A 21,571-nucleotide genomic window follows, 5' to 3' on the forward strand; every position below is an offset into this window, starting at 1 on the left:
AGCTGAGATGGGAAGTGCCTTTGCAAAGGAGCCTCTATGTTCAACTTACTGTCGTGAAGATGCCTTTCCAACACCCTGAAAGAATTCTTCCTCTTCAGGCCCAAACATTTCTGCCTCAAAGTTGACAGACTCATAGATATAAGTAATACATAACCAGCTTATTTTCTGATTGAAACATCAGACAATAAAGAACAAGATAATACAACCGCAGAACAGTAACTTGTAAAACTGTGACGCACACTGACTGAGATCGCCCACCCTGGCCAGACACCATAGTAACCATCTGCACGAGTTGTTTTAAGACAGGAGGGCCTGGTGAGGAACAGGGAACTAATAAGCCTCCACCGACCAGAAGAGTTCGGGAAAGGTCAAAAGGAGACACCACCTGTCAGACCACCTCCCAGAATCCTTCTCTCTGGCGTCATCTTGGCTGAATGAGGCAGGCGCCAGCCCGAGACTACAAGCCATGAGACAGAGCAGTTCTCCTGGGTTCCCTCAGCCTCCTGCTTTCCGCCGGGCGCCCTTCCCAATAAAATCGGTTTTGTCAGCACATGTGTCTCCTTGGACAATTGATTTCCAAGTGTTAGACAAGAGCCCAGTTTTAGGCCCTGGAAGGGGTCCCCTTTCCTAAAAGAAAACTAGTATAGTTTTATAATATTTCAGCAATTAAAAAATTCTTTTTTTTGTTTGTATTCTTTGGGAATTGGCTTTTTGAAAAATGGAAAAAAGAGTAAGACTAGAAAGTCCACTGTGGTTACCTCCTCACTTAACAGCAGTGACTGAATTCCTACCAAGTGCCAGGCAGGGACCCAGGCGTGCTGTCACACCCCCTCATGTAATTCTTGGGGAAGATACATGCCATCATGGTTTGAGAAGATTTAATGAAGTGCCTCATCTTTACCTGATTATATGACCAGGTGGTCTATGCTCAAAATACATTTTATTGTCTATTTTCAACAACTGGAAGGGTCTCGTCGCTCCTTTCGAGTCCTGTCCTTTTGCTTATTCACTGAGCCATCCATTTGTCCATCGTCGCTCCTTTCGAGTCCTGTCCTTTTGCTTATTCACTGAGCCATCCATTTGTCCATCGTCACTCCTTTCGAGTCCTGTCCTTTTGCTTATTCACTGAGCCATCCATTTGTCCATCGTCGCTCCTTTCGAGTCCTGTCCTTTTGCTTATTCACTGAGCCATCCATTTGTCCATCGTCACTCCTTTCGAGTCCTGTCCTTTTGCTTATTCACTGAGCCATCCATTTGTCCATCGTCACTCCTTTCGAGTCCTGTCCTTTTGCTTATTCACTGAGCCATCCATTTGTCCATCGTCGCTCCTTTCGAGTCCTGTCCTTTTGCTTATTCACTGAGCCATCCATTTGTCCATAACTGCCCAACAAGATCTGTGTATGTAAATTCTCAAAGACAGTTTCTGTACTTAAAGAAGCATGGTTCTTCCTTACCTGAGAAAGGTTCAAGAGGGAACAAAACCAATCATTTGGCAGATCTAAAGAAAAGTTTAAGGTGCTCAGGTAACAGATATGGAAGTGTCCTTTAAAACTATAAAGTGCCTCTCTAATGCAATGTATTATTACTGAACAAAACTACTTGCTTCCTCTAATGACTTTAATCTCTCATGCTATTATTATGAATATCAAGAGTCCCTTACTAACCTGGATTGCTACTTTCAGGAACCAAATAGATCAGATCAGATCAGTCGCTCAGTCGTGTCCGACTCTTTGCGACCCCATGAATCGCAGCATGCCAGGCCTCCCTGTCCATCATCAACCCCCGGAATTCACTCAGACTCACGTCCATCGAGTCAGTGATGCCATCCAGCCATCTCATCCTCTGGCGTCCCCTTCTCCTCCTGTCCCCAATCCCTCCCAGCATCAGAGTCTTTGCCAATGAGTCAACTCTTCGCATGAGGTGGCCAAAGTACTGGAGTTTCAGCTTTAGCATCATTCCTTCCAAAGAAATCCCAGGGCTGATCTCCTTCAGAATGGACTGGTTGGATCTCCTTGCAGTCCAAGACACTCTCAAGAGTCTTCTCCAACACCACTGTTCAAAAGCATCAATTCTTCGGCACTCAGCCTTCTTCATAGTCCAACTCTCACATCCATACATGACCACAGGAAAAACCATAGCCTTGACTAGACGAACCTTTGTTGGCAAAGTGATGTCTCTGCTTTTGAATATGCTATCTAGGTTGGTCATAACTTTCCTTCCAAGGAGTAAGCGTCTTTTAATTTCATGGCTGCAGTCACCATCGCCTATCCAATTCCTTCTTTGATAAGTTCAGTTGTGAGCATTTCACTGATGACATCCAACACCGTGCCAATCTACTCAAGTTTGAAGAAATTATGTCCTTTGAGGGTTTCTAGCCATTTATTATGGTTTAGTGGAAAGAAAATGGGATTTAAAGTTAGGATTTGAATTCTGGCTTCATGTGAGTTTCAACAATGTAAGCTCTCTGGGACTCAGTCTCCACAACAGCACAAATAGGGTACAGACGCCCCGAGACAGACGCACGTGGATTAACTGAGGAAGAGCACAGTGTTCGGCGCAGTCACAGGTGAGAACTCCGCATCTCCCTTGTACCTATTTTAGAACAATGTACAACCTATTTAGCATCATCAGTTATATTTCCTCCGTTACCAGACAGAAAATACGCTGTAGGGCTTTTTGTTGTGTTTTCATTTAGGACCCTCCATTCTCACGTAAATAGAACTGTGGTCTCAGTATCTTTCACTATCTTAACTTTCTTTGTGTGTATCCCCACAGTGCCTTGTGGGGATATTGGCTAAGCACACTTAACAGACCATAATAAGTAGGCCCAAAGGGTATTTTCACTTGTAAATGTATTTAATAAAGAGAAAATAAGGCAGAGTATCTGAAATCTGAACTTCCCCAGAAAACGCAGACTGAGCAAAACCCTAAATTCTCTGCACACTATCTATTGCAAATGTATTACTATTTAGTTACTGGAATATATAATTTTTCTTTAGGTCTAATTCAATAAAATCAGAAACCGCCCCCCTCCCCCAAAAAAAACTTGTCTTTGAGTGAATTTCATTACCCATTTGTAAAAAGAGCTCAGGCTTTCAGAATTGAAGTATACACAACACTTCTCCAATACAATCATTTCTCCAAGCAAAATTTCCATTATTTCCTTGCAACAGTGTAACAGAAATGGCCATTAAAATCAGACATTTTAGCTCGTATTACCTGAAACATGTAAGCGGGTGCTCACGCATTTACGAACTGCCCACTGAAGGCACTACTGCGGCCGGGCGGCCTCCCACGCCGCTGCCCTGCACTCGCCTTCTGCGTGCTCCCCTCTCTGAAGCACCGTTCTCGTACTCAGTCAGCTGTGACAGACGAACCTTGCGTGGGTAACCATGCTGGCGCACCAGCAACAAAAAGTGGGCCCTCTTCCACGCTGACTGTAAAAATCTCCATTAAGGAAGCTGCTGCTGCTGCTGCTGCTGCTGCTGCTGCTGCTGCTGCTAAGTCGCGTCAGTCGTGTCCGACTCTGTGCGACCCCACAGACAGCAGCCCACCAGGCTCCCCCGTCCCTGGGATTCTCCAGACAAGAACACTGGAGTGGGTTGCCATTTCGTCCTCCAATATTCAGGAAGCTAATGAACACTAATTCTGAGAAGTAGACTACACAGTCACGTGACTTGTTAAAAGGGAGAATGTGTATTAGAAAATAAAATTTCCACAAAGCTAAAGACTAACAGAACAATGAATAAACTATTTATCATCATCAGTTATACATCCTCTTTTACCGACAGCAAATACTCTGTAGGTTTTTTTCTTCATTTAGGACCCTCCATTCTCATGTAAACAGACCTGTGAACTCAATATCTTTCACTATCTTAACTTTCTTTGTGAGTATCTCCACAGTGCCTTAAATATTGGCTAAGCACATTACTAGACCATAATAAGTAGGCCCAAAGGGTATTTTCATTTATAAATGTCTTTAATAAAGAGAAAATAAGGAGGAATATCTGAAATCAGGATAGATTATACAAATATGCAAATATGAACTTGGCAACATACGGTGAGAATCCATTACTAAGGATCATTTAGTCTTAAAGTTTCTGCATAAGGCATACTCTTAAGTTTCTCCTAAGTATGTCTCCAAAAAATCAAAAAACAAACAAGCATACTGAAAATTTTTTCCTGTAACAATAAACTTTTTTTTTCCCATATAAAACTGGGAGTATATGTTTTCTATGAAATCACCCTTAATAAATATAATAATAATGAGAACGAAAGCTGCACAAGTTTAAAAGAAAAAGCCTGGCTGGAGAGGGAACTGCCAAGCCCGCACCACAGACACACAGCAGCACCTAAAGCAGCAAAAATGAAAACGGACAGACACGGCCTGAGGAAAAGTCCTGACGCAGCACAGCGCCACAGAAACGCACGCCTTCTCTAAACTGGCATCAGGTGGGAGGAAATCTGCCGCGTCTTATCGTATTTAAGTGTTCTGAGAGAACTATGTGGTAAGACAGTCTGGCCGTGCCGGGCTAAGTCGCTTCAGTCGTGTCCGACTCTCTGTGACCCCAGGGACTGTGGGCCGCCAGGCTCCTCGTCCATGGGATTCTCCAGGCAAGAATCCTGGAGTGCGTGGCCTTCTCCTACTGCAGGGGATCTTCCCAACCCAGGGGTCAAACCCGACTTTCTTACGTCTCCTGCTTGGCAGGTGGGTTCTTTTGCTGCTAGTGCCATCTGGGAAGCTCCAAGAAAGCCTTCAGGGCCAAGAAAAAGAAGCATCAGTTACAGAGAACCAAAAAAACTGTAATACTATAAAGGTATTCAGATGTTCAATTAGCCTAACCAATGCCTGAAAAGATGCTATAAACTTGCCAAAACAATTATGCCTGAATAGTAGAATAATGTTTTTGCTGAGCCAGAGAACGATGTTAAAATTAACATTAAATAAACTATTTCCTTAAAAAAAGCCATTAACTTCAAAATGAGTATACACTGCTCTTTAGAGGAAACTCAGAGTATCAAATACAAAATAAAGAATTAGGTAGAAGCTGGGGGAGGGGAAACAGGATGTAGGGTAAGGAGCCCAGTATTTGAGGTCTGATAAGAAAACTGAGGCTTGGAAATTGAATGAAACATGTTTAGAAGAGTGAAATTATAGTATGTGCCATTATAAAACTGTTGGAAGCATAAAAAATAAACCATGAGAACCAATACATAATAAGTGCTCAACAAATGATAATATTGTTTGTTCATATTACTGGATCTTGTGCAGCACGTGAAGAATAATTTTGTTCACCAAAAACCCAAATCAAAATAGTGTCCACTAAAGTATTGCAGTTCTCTCTTTTTTTTTTTTAATTTCACCAGTCATTTGATCTTTTTTATTTTCAAGCAAAGCACTTATGGCAAGTTGTAAGAAAATCTGGTTTTAATTGCTTTTATTAACCAACTTATTAACCTAATATCATTTTAATGGTAACAATTCCATTTTTCTCAGCAGAAAGATGTAGAATGTACTGCTTCACTTTTCAGTCTGACAATTAACCTTGATATTCACCTGCAAAGTGCTCCATACTGTCAACAGAATGAAATTCTCATCAGCTAAATCACAGAGATCTAGTAAAGTGGCGAAGGCTGTTGTTCCTGTGACATTTACATTCATAAGCAAAGAGGACTGTAAAAAACAGTTTAAAACGCATTTCCATAAACTAGAAAAAATAATCTCGGTGTTGCAAAGGACACCTCAGCTCTGTGGACCGCTCATGAGATACCGGACAAGACAAGGCAAGAGCAAGCTGCCACCCTGGCCTCCCCTGAGGGACAGAGCTCTGCGCACAGACTACTCATCTACAGCTGCGCTGTATTCGTGGGAGATGACACCCAATAAACTAAAACAATGCTAAAGGCCATCAGACTTGGGGAGCAGAGTGATGGAAGGGTACACAGCGGCGGCTCCTAGGGTGCCAGTAATGTCCTGCTGGCAACATACACTCTCCTGAACATGTAAACCATCAGTGCCCTCAGAACACTAATACGTTGATGGGAAAGCAGGGATCACAGGCAAATCACAGAAGTCATTGTTGGAGATTGGGTAAAGGAGATTGGGCGAGCTATGGCAGAGTGATGAGAGCAGCTCAGTGCGCTGGCAGCTGAGAAAAGAACGAAGATCAGGGAGCCAGTCAGGCAGCTTTTGAAAGAAGAGCCATCCAGGCAAAGGACAGAGGCTCGCAGAGACCTGGGGGGAGCACGCCTGGCGCGTCTGAAGAACAGGAAAGAGCTCCTGCAACAGGAGCACCGGAGGCAAGAGGCAGCGAGGTCAGGGAGAGGAGCGGGACCTGACCACTAACCATGTCACAGGCCGCTGTGATGGGAGTCCCGGCAGGAAAACGCTCTGACCTCCACCTTAAAAGGACCATTCTCTCGTACTAAGAACAGAGTGCACAGGACAGACAGAAGTGGGGAGAGCTGGTGGGAAGCCATGGCAATTAATTCAGGCAAGAAAGGGAGATGGCTCAGACGACAAGGAAGGGAGCAGTGGTTAAACTCTAGGGATATTCATTCTGAAGGCAGGGCTAAGAGAATGTGTGGACAGGATGAATGTAGACAGAGGAAGAAAGAAATCTAGGATGACTCCAGGGTTTCCTGCTAACTGGAACGGTGAGCTGCCTTTAACTGAGATGAAGACTGTGGGTGAGCTGGACTTGGACTGGAAAACAGGGGTTCAGTTTTGGACCTGTTCCTCTTTTGAGGTAACTAAGAAATATTCAAATGGAACATTGAACAGGCAGCTAGACACAGAGGTTAAAATTTAAGTGGCAGAGTTTATTTTAGAGGCAGCTAAGCAAAAATAAATTTTAAACAAGATTAAATCTTAACTATTAACATCAACTTGACTAATCAATATAATAAATTTTCACTATTACTAATCTTCATTTAGTACCTCCAAGTAATGCTCCATCAATAAAGATTACATGAAAAGTGAATGTGGGCAAACGGAAAAAATACTTAGGCTATCCAGTCAGCTTAAATAATCACAGCTCAACAATACAGAAGGCTTAATTCGGCCCTCCAGCAGATGTACAATGCTTAGAGGTGAAAATGCCCAAAGACTCTGTCAGGCTTTGTCCGTATCTTTCACTGCAGACACAGTAAGCCTGGCAGATTTCTAATGGTGTCGTAAACAGCGCTATTGTGCACCAAAGAAACAAAACTATTTAATGATAGGTTTCCTCCCAAAACAAAACAACTGGATCATGCCTGTTTATTAAGGATAACATGGTACAATCAGAACTGAGTACTGATGTTAAATAAGAATATTGCCATGCAGCTACACACACTGCCATATTCAGGCATTACCCAAGTCAGCCGTTTATCTAACAAGATTTTTTTTGGTTATAAAGGTGAATGCATTTGCACAACTTTAAAACAAAACAAAAAATTAAACCCTGTAAGAATCACTAAGTTAACTGACATGGGGAGATTGTAAGACTGTCAATGAAGTAAATGAAAAATGGGAATTATCAATTAATAAGGGCTTCCCTGGTGGCTCAGCCAGTAAAGAATCTGCTTGCAATGCATGGGACCCCAGTTCAATTCCTGGGTCAGGAAGATCCCCTGGAGACAAGATAGGCTGGAGTGGGCACTCCAGTATTCTTGGGCTTCCATGTTGGCTCCGCTGGTAAAGAATCCACCCGCAATACAGGAGACTTGGGTTTGACCTCTGGGTTGGGAAAATCACCTGGAGAAAGGAACGGCTACCCACTCCAGTATTCTGGCCTGGAGAATTCCATGGACAGAGGAGCCTGGTGGGCTTCAGTCCATGGGGTAGCGAAGAGTTGGACACAACTGAGTGACTTTCACTTTCACCAATTAATAAAATATGAATATTTAACCAATTATCCTAACCTTAAATATTAAGCAATAAGGTATAAAGGGAAATTACTGATGCCTACTCTCTCAGTCAATATTTGCAAAACTTAACTGGTTGCTCTACCATTAATTTATACACACACACACACACACACACAATATATATATATATATATATATATATAAAAATATATATATATATATAAACCAGGGATAAGGTTGGCATCATGGAGCAAGAACCCTATATACCTCAAGAAATGGAAACTGGGGAAAATTCGTGGGAATTATACTTTAAAAGAGGAATAAAAGCTGAAATCATACTAATCAAAGGTTGATTGTAGTAATAGTCTGTTTTCCAACTCCTTTCCAAAGGGCTCATTTAGCACTTCTACACATGAAGAGGATATTACTTCTTTCTTCAAAATCCAATTATCATCAACCAGGCAGGAAGTATCAGCATACCTTTCAGAACCGCCTCTGCTTCATCGCCCAGTAACAGCCCAGTGACAAGCTCACAGACACTTCGCAGAATCTGAACTTCCTCTGATCTCATCCTTTTCCTCTTAGTTCACCTTCCTCCTCTCACGGGCTCTCTTAAATCTCCTTCCAACCCCACTCTATTAATTTGACTAGCTTTTTTAAATTCTAAAACTGAATGTTTTCAGTGAAAGAAGCTAGACACAAAAGGCCACAGCTTGTAGGATCCCATTTGGGTGCAATGTCCGCAGACAAGGCACAGACAAAGCCAGCCCGCGGCTGCCAGGGCCTGGCAGTGGCAAGGACAGGGGACAACGGCTCTCGGGGTTTGGGTTTCTGTGGGCGATAAAAACGCTCTGGGAGTAGTTTAAGGGCTGAGGCTGCCCGACTCCGTGAATACACTAAACCACTGGATTACGCTCTCCAAAAGGGTGCATATGTCAACTTAACAAAAGATAGTATCCAAAGATCCTTTGAAGGCATTAGGTATAAGCCCAACACACCTCACTAACTCAGCAGTTCTTTACCAATCCCTGCATTGCAGAGGAAGGCCCTAAACTAATAAGAAAATATTAAACTTGTTATATACTGTTTCAGAGGGGAGGAAAATGCAAAACCCATTTTAGAAATAGAAAAAATTGAAAATTTGAAAGGATATTCCAGTTGCTCAATGAATTCAGTCACGCAGTATACACTTCATGTTCAATAAAACACAACTGGACAATTTTCCAACATACTCTTCTTTTCCTAACTACTTCACCAATCCTGGGTATTGGCTTTTTAAAAAAAATTATTTATTTGTAATTGATGGATAATTGCTTTACAGTATTATGTTGGTTTCTACCAAATATCAACATGAATCAGCCATAGGTTTACCCACGTCCCCTCCCACCTAGGTATTAGCTTTTAAAAACACTCTTTCCCCTGATGTTTTCTGGGGGACAATCAGACCCCCCCCTAAGGTTCACCCTGACTATCCCAGCCGTCACTGATTCTTAACTGTCAACACACATACATACGATCTGCCTCCGACAATTTAACATTATACAACTCTTCATATTTGCAGAACGCTTTAGTGTCCTAGAAGCGCTCATACACATCATTATATTTGATCTTTTTATCAGCCTGTGAGTAAGTAGAGCAAGTAAAGATAAAGGACTTGTTCAATTTCTCAGTGGCAGATCTTGGATTAAAATTCAGAGGTTCTGAATCCAATGAGAAAGAGGTGCTCAAAAGGCTTTTGGTGAATAACAAACAAGACTGCTAGATTAATTATTTTACTATTTTAATAACATCACACTTCTTTTGTATACCATTTGATATTTTTCTCTATTTCGAGTGAGTCGGTCTTATTTCAACAGTTAAGATTCTCATCTCTTTTTTTTTTTTTTTTTTCTAACCCCGGTTCGCAGAAGGGATGGGAGGGACGCGGGCCGGGGCGCGGAGCGGCGGCGGCGGTGGCGCCGGAGTTCGCAGGCTACCGCCTCTCGGAGCCGCCAGATTCTCATCTCTGAAAATTAAGAATCCCACATCCCCAGAGCACTGAGCCCTTGGAAATGAGGTGATTAAAATGCCAAGCTGCCCGTTTACACTGAATTTAGTCATATAGACATGGCTGTTGAGCTTATCATGAGAAAAGACAAACTGGAAAACACTGAAAATTTTTTATCTTAAAAAAAGATTTCCCCTCTCCCCACAGGAAACTATGAGTGCTTAAAACCAAGCTTGGGTTCATATTACAAAAATTTTATATATATATATATATTTAACAAATGCATTATGATTCTGTTTATTAACTGCATCGTATAGAAGAGATACTGACCACCAAGCATCTAGGGTCACACATAAGACATCCATGTGTATGCCTAGTATTTTAGAGAAAAACAAAACATTTAGTTCTCTGCCTCAATAATTTACTAATGCAAAAAATATTGAGTGCCTCTTACATGCAATATACCATGTTGAGAAGATAGTGAATTACATGTCATATGCCTTCACCATCCTCAAAACAAATGAAGACAGTAAGTGCATATAACCCTTATAAATATTGATAACTGCACAACGGCTAACAACTCCTGAGCCCTATGAGCTGGGGCCTACTCTTGAGTCCTTTACACACACAACTCACACAATCTTCACAGACTCATGGCATTTTACAGGTAAGGGAACTGAGAGAAACCACGGAACTAGACCAAGAGGATAAACGTGTAAAACCTAGGCAGTCCCTGCCGCGGAAACGGCTGTGCAGTACTGCCTCTCTGACCCGAAGCAGCGCGTGCTGCGGGCGTGCAGGGGGCAGTCAGCGAATGAAGCAACGTCTGAGCCAGGCCCTGAGGTCCCGATAGAAGACGTGGGAAAAGGCTACGCCCGGGTGCCGGGGACGTGCGTGCTGCGGGCGTGCGGGGGGCAGAGAGTCAGCAAACGAAGCGACGTCTGAGCGAGGCCCTGAGGTCCTGGTAGAAGACGTGGGAAAAGGCTACGCCCGGGCGCCCGGGAGGGAACGGCTCTCCTGCTCTGCTGCTGTGTCTGACCCCTGCACACCTGGATGCAGGCAGGCACGGCCACAGGCCAGGCCAGCCACACACCCACAGGAAGCGTCCGTGAGGACAGCGGCGCCACCCGCGCTCCAAGAGCAGCCTGTGCTGATCCCCTCGTACAGCAGCCCTGACGGCCCTTTCTCGGCGCCGGAAGCGAAGACCAGGGCGTGCTGACCACACGCAATCTGTGCTCCCAGAGGATGGGAGCCAGCCACATGCAAACTCACAGGCCGCCAGCAGTGGCTTCTCCAGGAGGAAGGCACCCGGCTAAGAACAGAAGACGACAGGGGCACACCCCGCTGCGGTAAGTCCGCAGTCACGCGGGCTGCGAGTTCTCAAAAGTCTCCCTAATAAAGTGGTCCCTGAGCATGACCGGCCAGCATTCAGATGGGCAGGACCTTGCACCCCAAAGGGAAAAGGCATGCCTTCCTGAGCCCAATTATGGAGTCTGCCTGAAAAGGTAATGTGAATCATCTTGGGAAATTATAAAAGAACTCCTCTGGAAATCTCAATGCAACGTGATGGTCCTTACTCACTTATCACTTTCCTGGTGGGAAAAGTAATTACAATCTTCACTGTTGCTGTCTGGTCAGTAAGTCTGTCAGACTCTCTGTGACCTCATGGACTGCAGCCCACCAGGTGCCTCTGTCCACGGAATTTTCCAGGCAAAAATACTGGAGTGGGCTGCCATTTTCTTCTGCAGGGGATCTTGTTGACCCAGCGGTCGAACCCGTGTCTCCTGTGTCTCCTGCACCAGCAGGAGGGTTCTTTACCTCTGAGCCATCAGCCAACAATTACAGTGCTACTCCACTTTTCATTCACTTAAAATTTTCATTCATAATCAATTTAATTTTTTCCTTCTGGCTGAGTCACATGTAGGATCCTAGTTTCCCGACCCAGGACCAAACCTGTGCTCCTGGCAGTGGATGTGGCATCCTGACCACTGGGAAGCCCCCAGGACCACCAGGAACCGAGGCCCGCCCCGTCTCCCCCACCACGCCCCCACCCCGGGCCTCACACACCTCCCCCTGCACGCACACACACACACACAGACCCTCCCAGCCCGGCCTGACACACCTCCCCCTGCACACACACACACACACACACACACCCTCCCGGCCCGGCCTGACACACCTCCCCCTGCACACACACACACACACACACCCTCCCGGCCCGGCCCCACACACCTCCCCCTGCGCGCGCACACACACACACACACACACACACACACACACACACCCTCCCGGCCCGGCCCCACACACCTCCCCCTGCGCGCGCGCACACACACACACACACACACACACCCTCCCGGCCCGGCCCCACACACCTCCCCCTGCGCGCGCGCGCGCGCGCACACACACACACACACACACACACACACACACACACCCACACCCCCCCCCCCTCCCCGCAGGCCGGCTCCTCCGCCTCCTTCAGGCCCCTCCTCCCGACTCCAAACCCGTGGTTCCAGACGGCCTCGCCTTGGGTCCCCTTCTTTCCCCACACACCCTTTCCATGTCTTTACGATGACAACTTTGAACTGGTATTTCCAGCTCTCCGCGGACTCCAGCTCATGACCGGCCGCCTGTCTGACGTCTCCACCTGGAAGTGCTAACGGCTCCCAGTTAACACGGCCAGAGAGGCCTGCGAGCCCGCTCCCTCCGCAGTCCTCGCAGGAACAGGAGCCCCCCTCTCCCCAATAGCCTCAATCTCGATCAGACTTCTCCCACATCCCCACACCTGCCATCACCCCAAGCCCCACCACTTCTCCTCCAAGATGCGTCCCAGTCCAGCCCTTCCAGAACGCCGTCCTGCCTCCCCGCCGACGAGCAACCGGCCTCCAGCCCAGAAGCCTCATGAGAACCAAACCGGCTCGACTCACTCAGGCCAGCCTCACTTTGCACTCGCACTTTGCCCCCCGCCCCCTGCCCCGCCCCATCCCAGGATCCCTGCCGCTCCGGCCGCGGCCAGGGGCCTCCTCACCTCGGGAACTCTCAGAGCATCCCCTTCCGCTCTCGGTTTAGATGTCACCTCCTTATTAGAGCCTTCCCAACCCAGAGGACAGGTAGGTCCCACACTAAAATCCGGCACCTGCGTGTTGTCTCATCTGTTCCCTGCCCCCTCCCTCCCAGGGCAGTCCTGGATTTCTGCAGTGACCTCCCAGTCTGCCTTCCCAGAAGCGCCTCTGCGCTGCCCGGGCTGCACGCCCCTTCGCCCCTTCGTCTCCTTGGGGCGAACTGCACCCCAGCATGGTGCCGACCACACAACCGGCTCTTAGGAAACACTTGTTTGGTGTTAAACGGCTATTCCTGGAGGAGGGCATGGCAACCCACTCCAGGATTCTTGCCTGGAGAATCCCATGGACAGAGGAGCCTGGTGAGCTACAGTCCACCAGGTCGCAAAGAGTCAGAGACGACTGAGCGACTATTAATTTCAAAATACACCCTACTCAGCTTATTTTATTACTCACTTAACCTAATAATAGCTATTTTTGGAATACAATAGCACCTTACACACTCTTATTCAAGAACATAATTTTATTTTGCTGTTTCTCAGGCACCGATACCATTCGGAGCCTATTCAAAGGCTTGCCTATTAATCTCTGGCCGGGTGCTTTATCAAACATGAAGGTTATTCTTATCCCTGTGACAAATTCTTACTCTTTAACAACACAGCAGTGTGCATGTCTGCTCTCTCCTCCTCATCTCAATAAGCACTTATCCGAAGCTGCAGGGATCAGGGTGTGAGGAGACCCCCTCTTTCCCAAGCCTCCAGCAGACCACAGGGCATCAATCAATACGCCAGTCCCTGACTCTGCCCACCTTATGAAGTGAATGTTGCAAGCACACAAACATCCATGTAAGCCTGCCCGATCTCCTACCTGGACAAGCGTGCTGACTCAAATTCAATCTCTGCCTTGTAGACTAGTCAAAACTCCCCAGCTGGACCTCCCAGCTCATGGGGTCTGACCACGGAGGATCGGAAGGTCACTGGGTGCATTTCCATCTGTGTGTCCAACTGAACATCCATCTGACTACCTTCCACACAGAAGAGTAGAGATCTGCTCAACCTAAGTTTACCGTCTCCAGAATCCACTGTCAGGGGTCCCCAGCCGACTGATTACAGAGCTATACGAAATGTGGTCATGTCTCCAGGCAAACCCCTACTTCCTAAAAAGATGGCAAACAGGAGAGTAACAGAATATTCCCAGTACGGAGAACGATCACATCAGAACCACGCACAGCTCTACTTCTCCATCAGTCACCAGTCCACAGACCCACACCTCTGGCGAGCACAAAAACAGGAAGAACTGTTCAACGATCTTTCCTTGCTTTAGACACATCTGGCTTGTAATGTGAAAAAGGAGAAAGAATCAATGAGACAGCTACCACTTGTTTAGACAGTCACCACACCCACATTTACATTTTGGGGGAGGCTACCCTGAATTTATTACTTAAAACATTTTATACATTATTCCAATACTATCTATAATCCATATGCCATGGTTCTTAAATGCTGTATTTTCACCTTAGATGACATAGGAAATTATTAATTTCCCATTAATGCATGTAATTAAGAATGGAATAGGTCTGCTACACAAATATTCTTCATGTATCATCCTTTTCTTATATATTTGAAAGTTATAAATAGACAAAGAAATAAAAGCCTCACTTACTAACTCATATATAGAACGTATAACAAATTAGCTGTTTTAAATAAAACAGCCAGGCCAATAAACTATACAAATTATGAACCACAGGCTCCAAGAAGGCAAAGGAGAGGGAGAAACCGACTCGCGATCCACGGATGAGGGAGATGAAGCCGAGTCCAGTGGCTGGAAACACGTCCCAGTGCTGCCTTGCATCTGAGACCTGAAAACGCCTCTGAAATAAGCAGACGGACTCATTTTTAATTCCTCCAGAGGCACACACTACCTACCTCCCGAGCTGCCCATCATCTCTCTGGACGGCTCCGGACGAAGATGAAGACTTTGTATCATGAAGGAAGCGGTTTCCTTCTGATTTAACACAGCAGCACTAATTCCACACCCTGAAACCCCATGGAGGGAGGCGAGTCTCTCTTCCGTTTTCTGGCTCTGAAAACAGTTAAACACAGCTACGGTGCCCCTCACTCCCCCAGCCGAGGTAACTCCAGTTCCCTTCCAATGTCCTTTCTGATCGCAGATAAGACTTCCAATTTTCCTTGTTTACATTAATGGTATCTACATTTTCTAAGTGTATAAAACATATCCATTCTGTCAGTGAAATCAGCAACACATCGACTATCAGAACTGAATGCTGGACCGGGCTCTGTCATGAAACTGTGTCCTCATCAGAGTGCTGACTTCTCTCTGGTTGGAGGGACGCCAGACCATACGCTTTCCTGTTTCAAAATCCTATGAGTCCACCTAAAAACAATGCTTTCGATGTCACTTTCACTTTGTTAAAAAAAAATAAAAACATTTTAACCATACTATATAATACTAATATTTATATGGGTCTTTTACTTAATTAAGGGCATTTTGTGTGATGCTCTAAAAAATTCATTAAGGGTCGCTGGCTCTTAGAAAATAATGGTGGTTGGTAGGAAGGGTGGGGAAAGACAAACGCATAACTGTAAGTACCCTTTAACAAACTCAAAATGACCTGCTCGTTTAGTCTCACCTAGCATTAAGTGAAGCATAAATGTGAGCGTGAGACATGTTCATGTTTCTAAGTCTGTACTATGTGACACAGTAGTTCCTAGTCATCTGTGGTCTCCTAAATTTGAATTAAATTTTAGTAAAATTATAAATTACTCAGATTAGCTATCGTTCAAGTGCTAAATAGCTACTGCGCTGGATGCCAGATACAGACCACTTTCATCCTAACAGAAAGTTCTGTGGGTCAGTGCTGTTCTAGACAACTCTCCTGTGTCTGTTCTGCAAAAGGAAGTCAGCACAGCAAAGGCTCAAATCACCTGGGCTCTGGAGCCTGAAATCTGCGTTCTGCACTGCACCGCTGTATAACCTTGAACAAGTGAGCTAACCTGTCTGAGTCTGTCTTCCCACCTGTGAAATCCTACCTAAAACCAGAGCCTCCCTCCTGCAGACTCAGGAAGATTAACTGAGGCAACGCTGGGACTACAGACCTCGCAACACCACCGCCAACACTGGAGCGTCCACGGACGCCAGCTTCCGAGCACAGCAAGTATATCCGTTCCCTCAAGGGGCCACAGAACATCAAGTGACTGCAAACATGTGAAGTCCAGAGACTAAAGAAAGAACTCTCAGCCAACTGGGTAAGTCAGATAAAGGAGTCATAACGTCAGGAGACCTGAGAGCAGTGGGGTGCGGGAGGGGAAGCAAGGCAGAGACGGGCTCGGGCACCAGGGCCCCTTCTCCTGCGGATGGTTCTGAATCATTGCCAGGCCTCCTCTTCCACGTGCAGAGAGTGCAAGAAAGGACGCAGTGTGCACACATGCTCAGTTGCTTCAGTCATGTCTGACTCTTTGCGACCCATGGACTGCAGCCCGCCAGGCTCCTCTGTCCAAGGGATTCTCCAGGCAAGAAGACTATCCACAGAATGAAAGAAAATATTTGCAAACCATATATCTGATATGGGACTTGTAGTCAAAATAAATAAACAGTACTTACACCTCAACAACAAAAAAGACAAAGCAACTTAAAAATTGTCAAAGAATTTGAATAGACATTTCTCTAAACAAGACACAAAAATGTCCAAAAAGTATATGAAAAGATAGTCATCAAGATCGTTATTCAACAGGGTAACAAATATCCAGACCACAGTGACGCAGCACTTCACACTGACAAGGAGGGCTGTCATTAAAAGACACGGTAGCAGTTGCTAAGGCTGTGGAGAAACCGGAACTCTGATACTCTGCTGTTGGGAAGGTAAAACAGTGCAGCCACCCTGGAATGTTCCGGCAGTTCCCCGAAAGGTGAAACACAGTTAGTGCCTGACCCAGCAATTCCACTCCTAGGTCTAGCTACACCCAAGAGAAATGAAAACAAATGTCCACACAAAACCTTGTACACAAATGTTCACAGCAGCATTATTCACAATAACCACAAAGTGGAAACAATGCAAACTTCCATCAACTGATGGACAGATACATAGGATGTAATATAGCCCCACAATGGAATATTATTCAGAGTCAGAAGTAAAGTGCTGATGAGTGCTACAACATGGATGACTCTTGCAAACACTGTGCTTCATGAAAGAAGCCAGTCGCAGAAGACCACATATTATATGATTCCATTTGTACAAAATGTCCCAAAGGCGAATTTATAGAGACAGAAGAAGACCGATGGTTGCCGAGGGCTGGGTGGTGGTGAATTGGGAGGAAATGGGAAAGGAATGATTGCTAAAAGGTATGGTGTATCTTTTGGGGTGATCTGAATGCAAAATTGATTGTGACAGATATAAAGCAGTGAATACACTAAAATTCACTGAAATTTATACTTCAAATTACATCTCAATAAAGCTGTTACAATTAAAAATAAAGCAGAGCCTGTGTTCAATGAGTAGATAATTGAAACAGCAATAAAAGTAAAAACTGCTAATATAACTGAAATACATCCTCTTAAGTATTTTCTCCTTTTATTTGCTCAAATAGTAAATCAAAAACCAAAATCCAAGTGAATCATTTTACCACAGTCTCTATTTTTAAAAAGTAGCAAAGATCTCTGTCATTTCCATGCTTATAAAGCTAATATAAATTTGGGCAGTATCCAATCATAACGGAATTTGAATCTAGCTTCTGTGCAATACAGAGACACAGGTTATCCTCAGGATGACACAAACTTTTATTTTAATTCAGAAATTTTTCTAGCTAGCTGCCAGTCTCCGACTAGCATTGAGGAATTAGAAATGAACACACCAGCACATTTACAGACTTTGGGTCTGCATTTTTGACGACTGTGCGGAATCCTCAAAGTCACGGCACAGTCATCTACAGGCTAAGCTGGTGTGCAGGCCACTGAGGCAGTGAGCAACTGCAGCCGCCAGCCAGCACCCCCAACTCAGGGTGGGGCCAACACGTGGGCACCTGCAGAGGCCTCGGAGAGAGCCCTTCAAATTCCGCGGGCCAGTTATGTTCTCATCGCACAAACTGAGACTGAGCAAAGCACCTCTACCATTTACAGACAATACTCTTAAGTATATAACCAGATTTCGCCCAGATTATGTACACTTTCCTATGCCTATGATCCTACAGACCCTACAGTTTTGTGAACAGAAACTTTTTTCTTAGATAAATCATAAAGTTTTGGTTTTAAACATTAATTCTGTTATAAAACAATTAACTTAATCCAGCCTAAAAAAAAAAAAAAAAAAAACATATTACTGCACTTTTACCTCAAAAACAATGACCAAAAAAAAGTGAAAAGAAACCCAAAAACTGTATAGGCAGGTATTTTGTATACAAAGAAATAACTGATCATCAAAATATTTTGTGCAGACTCTTAAAAGACTTAAGTCTGTTGAAAACCTGTGCAGGGGGAAAGAAGACCTAGGACAATACTACCGCAGAAAACAAACACATGCTGGTTCCTGTACTAGGAACCCCAGAGTCGCTTAGCGGACATCACAAGAGATGCACTGAAGTTCCGAGGTCTCATCTCTAACCCGACACAACCACAGAACGGGGCTGCATTACCGCCTCAGTTTGAGAAAAGAAGACTAAAGCACAGTCCAGTGGAACGCGGTACACACGCACCCTCACCGAGACCCCGCGGAGGTCACACCCTTCTCCGCTCTGACCACCTGAGCCAGAGGCGCCTGCACACACTCTCCATCCGTGGCAAAGGAGCTGGCCCGCCCAAGCCCCCAAAGGGCAGGGCTGCGAGAGGCAGGTGTCCTGGGAAAGGACACTCGCAGACGAGGTGGGCGGGACTCTGACTCTCTCCGGCAGATGGGTTCGGTTCACCACACTTCTATAAACTCATTAGTCATTCATACACACAGGAAGGCAGCACAGGACTTTAAAAAAATCAACTACAGAAGTACTGTTGACGTTAAGTTTGTGCCAAAAATAAACCAAATTATGTTCTAACTTCTCTTTCTGAAGATAGTTACTGCATTGTCACTAAAATATAGGTGAGCAGATTTACTGTAAACCACAATCAAAAAAATCCAAAGACCACGGTAATCCTCATAGGAGCAAGCACATGGCCACGGATGGCCGTCGATGTGAAGGGCGGGGCCTGCATGGCCGTGAACATGAGGGGCGGGGCCCGCAGGGTGCGTGGACGTCAGGGGCGGGACTCGCATGGCCCTCGACGTGAGGGGCAGGGCCCGCACGGCCGTCTATGTGAAGGGCTAGGCCCGCATGGCCATAGACGTGAGGGGCGGGGCCTACAGGGTGCGTGGACGTCAGGGGCAGGGCTCATATGGCCCTCTAAGTGAGGGGCAGGGCAGGGAGTGTCCACGTGAGGGGGCGGGGCCCTCAGGGGGCGTCGACGTGAGGGGCGGGGCACGCATGGCCGTGGACTTGAGGGGCGGGGCTCGCATGGCCCTGGACGTGTGGGACAGGGCCAGCAGGGAGCGTCTACGTGAGGGGCGGGGCCCGCATGGCCATCAAAGTGAGGGGTGGGGCCCACAGGGAGCGTCGACGTGAGGGGCAAGGCCCGCAGGGAGCGTCGACGTATGGGGCAGGGCCTGCATGGCCGTGGACGTGCGGGGTAGAGCCCGAAGGGAGCGTCGACGTAAGGGGCAGGGCTCGCTCGCAGGGCCGTGAGCGTGAGGAGAAGGGCCCGCAGGGGGCGGCAGGATCCCCCACTTCCAGGCAGCCCAGCACAGAGGACCCTCTGCCACAGGGAAGCCACAAACATGAAGAGGGGCACGACCTTCGTCTCTGCCTGATCAGTCCATCAGCTATCTGGGGATCAATCAAAGAAGCTGCACTGGTAGTCCTTGTTCTGAAGCAATCTGAGCTATCCAGTCTTCACATGGATAAAAGGATTTCACTGAAAGTTTCCATAAGCCAGCAAATCCACCAAACAAGGTATCTTTCTACAATGTTATATGTCAGTATCTCAATAAAACGGGGGGGGGGGGGATACAACTGAGTAGGTTTCTTTCTTGAAACTGAGGGGCTAATTATATGTGACATCAACATTTTTTTAATGAAAAACTATTACAAATATTTTGCTTGCACAACCAGTACACTTTAACTAAGGCTCAATGAAAAACTAAAGCCCCAAATTTCCATAGTTAAGTGTTTCTTTTTTAGGCTAAACTATGATCTAACCATTTTAGTTAAGGAATAACCATTATGTAATTTTTTTCCTCAGAATTTTCAGTTTCCATGCACATTTATAATATATTGGTTTAATCTAAGTTAAATTATTATCTGTAACAAGTCAAAGCTAAATTAGAGTAATGCACCAGGAAATAATATATCTGATAGCAAAACTGCAAACTCTAATCATTGCATATTATACGTGGATTACATTCATCAAAAATGAGCCCTAAACAAGCTCATTAAAACAAAGCAATTAGTTTATTTTGCCAATAATCTGTTTTCAGAGTTTAAGCAAGTGTATAAACTAAGTTCACATATTTACCATTTCAGTTGTTTGTAAAAAGGTAACAGAAATACGTGGTAAAACACTATTTTTTTTTTAAGATTCAAACATTAAAACAAATACTACCCTACGAAACAAGAGACTTTTAAGTTTAATTCAAACTGAATTTTTTCCACAAATCAATCCATTTACACGAACTGGCCACCAAAGCTTAAACAAAATGTGACATCTGAAACAGCTCTGATGTAACAGCCTAATTGTGACAAAAACACCTGACTACTCAACAGCTTTTCCTAACCAAGAATTATTTGTTCTGGTTGAGTGAAATATTCTTTGATCATTATTACTACAAGTTTATATACTCTATGTGACTCTCAAGTAAAGAACTATAATAAATTCACTACAAACATTAAGTCTTACTAGAATTTTTCCTACACAAAAACGGCTGTCAATTAGCCATATAGCCACCTACAAATTTTTCACTTCCATTAATACCCAGAGCTGTTACTTTGCTTTCATATTAAAATAAGTTCAGTAAAATCAGAAATCATACCAACAATGTACTCAGTATTGAAGCTCGTCCTCTCACCTCTGACGCACAGCGCTACCAACTTTAACTACAAAACTCCGCACTGGCTTGGTTCCAACACTGAACTGACATCAGAATACAAACAAATGTCTTCAAGTAGTCAAACAGCCATCTTCCAACTACTGTGCCAGATCCGAGATACAGCAGAAGCTAACTTCCCTCCTTCTCTGTGTACATCATTAATCAACTCCAAGCAAGCACTTTAACTTCCCATCAGTAAACTCCAACTAGAAAATTGAGGGTATGTGGTCATAATGGAGAGAGTGTTTTAAACTTAACCTCACTGCCTCCAATCACCACAACCCAGGACTATAAGAAATAACGTAAACCATGAAGAAACACTGTTTAATGTTCCAGCACTTCTAAAATCAATTTTCAGCAAGATAACAACTGAATAAATTATCAAACAGCAAATATTTTAGCCACAGTATTACTCTATCATGAAAGAAATCGGTTAAAACTCCAACACCTCTTCCACCAAAAGATCACTGTATGTGTTACCCTGTAATTCCATTATCTTACTGTTATTGCATTACTCTTTTTTTGGCAACTCCATCTACCACGACAAAC

At 45.0% G+C, this 21,571-nt stretch overlaps 2 protein-coding genes across 4 annotated transcripts in view; one reads left to right on the forward strand and one right to left on the reverse strand.

Moving 5' to 3' along the window:
• The window catches only part of UBE2E2 (ubiquitin conjugating enzyme E2 E2), a 405,476-nt gene that overhangs the window by 367,013 nt on the left and 16,892 nt on the right, over positions 1-21,571 (reverse strand). The gene's annotated exons all lie outside the window — the stretch shown is intronic.
• Positions 19,456-21,207, forward strand: LOC147343903 (uncharacterized). Its single transcript, XM_086380878.1, has 2 exons — positions 19,456-19,889; positions 21,015-21,207. Exons 1-2 carry the CDS (start codon positions 19,456-19,458, stop codon positions 21,205-21,207), a joined length of 627 nt encoding a protein of 208 aa, XP_086237004.1.

Source organism: Bos grunniens, chromosome 27 (genome assembly GCF_055505025.1).
Source record: "Bos grunniens cultivar Pamir isolate PY7600 chromosome 27, Bosgru_T2T1.0, whole genome shotgun sequence".
Taxonomy (NCBI): domain Eukaryota; kingdom Metazoa; phylum Chordata; class Mammalia; order Artiodactyla; family Bovidae; genus Bos; species Bos grunniens.

Excerpts from the sequence above, each read along its gene's own strand:
- LOC147343903 (XM_086380878.1), top strand. The coding sequence starts at position 19,456 with ATGGCCATCAAAGTGAGGGGTGGGGCCCACAGGGAGCGTCGACGTGAG. Across the intron at positions 19,890-21,014 it reads CAGCAAATCCACCAAACAAG|CGCTACCAACTTTAACTACA; the intron begins GTATCTTTCTAC and ends TCTGACGCACAG.